This window comes from Azolla caroliniana, unplaced genomic scaffold (assembly GCF_043228905.1).
Source record: "Azolla caroliniana isolate FFs.n. ecotype wild unplaced genomic scaffold, voAzoCaro1.0.p SCAF_16, whole genome shotgun sequence".
In the NCBI taxonomy this organism is placed as follows: domain Eukaryota; kingdom Viridiplantae; phylum Streptophyta; class Polypodiopsida; order Salviniales; family Salviniaceae; genus Azolla; species Azolla caroliniana.
The window spans coordinates 16,233,101-16,237,098 of NW_028230451.1; the positions used below are offsets into that span (position 1 = coordinate 16,233,101).

At 37.4% G+C, this 3,998-nt stretch overlaps 1 protein-coding gene across 1 annotated transcript; it reads left to right on the forward strand.

Annotated features, from left to right (window-relative positions):
- The first annotated feature begins 646 nt into the window (after positions 1–646).
- Positions 647–3,304, forward strand: LOC147854080 (acetylajmalan esterase 2-like). Its single transcript, XM_087331863.1, has 4 exons — positions 647–1,051; positions 1,371–1,762; positions 1,882–2,149; positions 2,932–3,304. The coding sequence occupies exons 1-4, from the start codon at positions 673–675 to the stop codon at positions 3,183–3,185; spliced, it is 1,293 nt and encodes a 430-aa protein (XP_087187989.1). The 5' UTR covers positions 647–672; the 3' UTR covers positions 3,186–3,304.
- Positions 3,305–3,998: the final 694 nt, after the last annotated feature.

Sequence of the window (3,998 nt, forward strand, 5' to 3'; positions counted from 1 at the left end):
TCACTGTATATATACTAACTCATCTTGTTCGTTCGAACTTGTATTCAGTTGACTTTCATTCGAGCGAATCCCATTTCGGCTTTCTGATTGAATTCGGCCAACCGACTCTCATTTCGGATTTTCGGCCGATTTTGGTCAGCCAACTCAATTCAGCTTCTTAGCCAATTTCGACCAACCGACTCGAGAGTCGGCTTTTCGGTCGATTCCCCCACAAGGAGGGAGAATCTTGCATAACAGATACAAGGACATTTTGGGACATATGTTGCATTTTGGGTATTAAAAAGAAGGAGAAGAAGGCATATTAAAAAGTGAAAACTAAAAGTCGCCGATTGAGGTAAAGACCAAAAGTAGCATGTTGGCCGAAAAAGCACAGGAATTTAAGTATGAAAAAGACGGCAGACCAAAGGCTACAATTCGATGTTGATAACCCATGCTCTCTCTCTCTCTCTCTGCTGTGAGGTCGCCTATGGAGCTACGTATGTAACTGTTTCTATTTTCAACGGAGATGACCCACAGAATTACGTGGTTCGTTTGCTGCTTGGCAACAATATTCAATTTCATCATCTGCATCACACACGTGCATCCCGTGGATCCATCCCTCTATTATAAATATATATATATATATACACATAAACCAAGCCATACAAAACCTGGAAGAAACGACAGTAAAAAATGGAGGACCGCCAGATCAGGAGCCATACTCTGCCGCTCCTGAATATCCTCATGCTTCTATTATTATCGCCACTACCCTCCATCTTCACACTGCGTGTGAATCCATCAAGTGCTGCCCTATCTCTTGTCAATGATCGCACGACACCGCCTTTGGAATCGGTCCACTTGAACTTGTTAGATACACCATCAGGAGGAGGAATTGGGGAGTCTAGTGGTGGCATTCCGGCGCTGTTCCTCTTCGGTGATTCGTTGTGTGATACCGGAAATGGGCCGTTCGTGAACCATCCTCGAGCCACAAGTCTTCCGTTTGGAATGACATTCCCTGGCTATCCTATCGGCCGCTTTTCTGATGGTCGGGATATTGTCCCCGACTTCCTTGGTAATTATTCTAATGTAAGAGTAAGAGTGAGAATTTCTATGCTGTTTTGATACCTTTTAAATTTGCAGCAGCAGCAGGAGGATCTTTCCACATACATGACATATATATATGTATATATCTGTATATATATATATGTATATATATACATATATCTGTATATATATATGTATATGTATGTATATATCTGTATATATATATATGTATATGTGTGTGTGTATATATACATACATATACATGGACAGAGGGAGGGAAACCGAAATATTGTATCATGATTTGTCGATCCATGCATATTAAATCTATGTTGTATATTATTGTGTAGCTGTCCATTTGGGCCTTCGGCCTCTAAATCCATGGCTCAACGTGTTCCTCGACTTTGATCAAGGGGCGAACTATGCAATCCCAGGGGCAACCGCATTGGCGTCCATAACACCCTTTGCGCTCGGGAAGCAAATCTCGTGGCACCTTGACCTTGTGGAGGAGGTTTACAATAGATCATCACCATCACATTTGACATTACCAACAAGGAGGACCACCAAGGCCCAGCCTCGAAAACGGCTACCTACTGTTCAATCACTCCACGATGCGCTCTATGTCATACAGATCGGGGGGTTGGACTACAGAACTTATTATTCAGACCTCAATTATCCTCCAGAGTTTGTGAGTGATACAATTGTTCCCCTCGTTGTCGAGGAAATACGAGCTGGATTGGAGGTACTAACTTAGTGTCTACGAATTTTGTTTTAAGTTATTACGTAAGTATGCAATAAATGAACACCCATTAACAATTGCTTAATATGCTTTTGGTACTGTAACTGCATTGGTCAAATAAGACACTCTACTATGAAGGCCATGCCAGGAAATTTGTTCTCGCCGGGGTTGGAGCTCAAGGCTGCGCCTCCAGCCAATTGGCAATTTTTAGTAATCTCACCAAAGACTCCCGTGGTTGTATTAAATCTATCAATGATATCATTTGGAACAGTCGCCAACAAATGCTTGCGATGCTCAATGACCTTCATGACTTGCACCTCGATGCTAATTATACTTTTGTTGATTACTACTCTGCCACTCACTATATCATCGACCATGCTGACCAATTCGGTATTTCTTTTAAATCCACACATCTCAAAAAATATATGTATTCGTGATTGTGTAGGTAAATAAATTGAAACAGATTCTGTGTCACTGCACTCGAACTAATGTTGTCTTTGAGATCTCATAGGCTTACAATTTGGCCCTAAAGAGATGCATTCTCTACAACGAAAGGAGTGAGATCCATGCAAGCTTATGCAACTATGAACAAATCAAATTCACTATCTAAAGAAAAGAAAAAAATCACAGATCCAAAATGAAAAAACTCCTATAGACAAGAAATGGTGTGATTTAATTATTGATTTAATTATGTTTCAATGGAAACAGAAGATATGCACCTTTTGAGAAAAAATCGATCTGAGAAAAACTTCATATTTCATTCCAATGTCAATGAGTGTCCATTAGTGTCTATCTAGTCCTTGAACATTGATAACATATGCATACTTCTTTAGTGGTGGGTTCATAGTTTGCCGAATAGTTGTTAGCAATTGTGATGCCATCTATACTCATGACTTAGCTTAGGAATTAGCGAGATTCTATATTTCTGGAAAGAAAAAGGGTCACTTTGCTTGGTTGTGAATGACCATTGTTTGATGATAAGTACCCCTCAAGTATTAGGTAACTAGTGTGACTAGTTTTTCACACATCCAAATGATAGTTGGGTATCATGTGAATACGAGAAAGTCATTGACCACAACCTCTTATTAAAGGAATTGAATGTAGCACAATGAATTTAAAGAGTATTGTTATTCAAATGTACTAACTACCTTAATTTGTGAATCTCATTGTAGGGTTCACCTATCCCTTCGATGCGTGTTGTGGTGCTGGACCTACATATCCATACGGATTTAATTCTCCAAGTTTCATTTGCTCAAATGAGACAGAAGCATTGTATGTGTGCCCAAACCCTATTAACTTCATCAATTGGGATGGTGTTCATTTCACAGATAGCTTCAATTTCCAAATGTTTAACCACACATTCTTAACTGGATCCTTTATGTATCCCATTGATGGATTAGGTACCACAAGTGCGTCGCAAAAATGAATAAATAGATAATGTTGTCACAATAAAAGTTTATCGATAAATGTTGTAGAACATTCACATGTTTTTTTTATAACAATCGTTCTTCTACCATCTCATGAAATGAAGAATTTGTTTCAAAATTTATTTAGGAGTTTATAAGTTAGCAATATGACGCTTGTAAGTTTAATAATAAAGCAAATGATCATAGTGCTACTTTAGGAAATTTGGATCTGTTCAATAGTACAAAAAGCTCTTCTTGAACATTTCTAATTGTGTCAACAATATGGCATTAAGTGACCATTGAAAATTGTCAAGGATTTACCTTTAGGCCTAATAATATACAATGTTTTCAAGTGACAAATCTTAAAATCTTAAACTGCACCAAAATAGGCTTCCTAAATTTCACTCCAAACCATCACATTGAAAATTATTGCCATGGTGTTTGGATTTCACAATGAAAGCTATCATAGTGATGGATCTATAGAAACTAATTTGGAAGTGAAAGAAACATGACAATTTAAAGTAATTATGGAAAGGATGATGTTTGTTCTTATAGTGAATGAAAAGTGTTGACAGTATTCTAACTTGTACATAAAATTGTTTTGTTCAAATAAAACTCTGAAATTTAGTTTTAGAGAAGAAAAAGAAAACCTTAACTTTAGAATAAGACAAGCCTTCTCCCCTAACAATTCTTCGAATAAAACACTATTTTAATTAAAAACATTAGTTTGAGCAAATTTTGAACTCAAAAATCTCAACCAAAACTAGTAAAGTAGTGGGGTAACTCGTTTTTAGTTAACATTCAAGTATGCAATAAGCAACATTTCTTGCAAA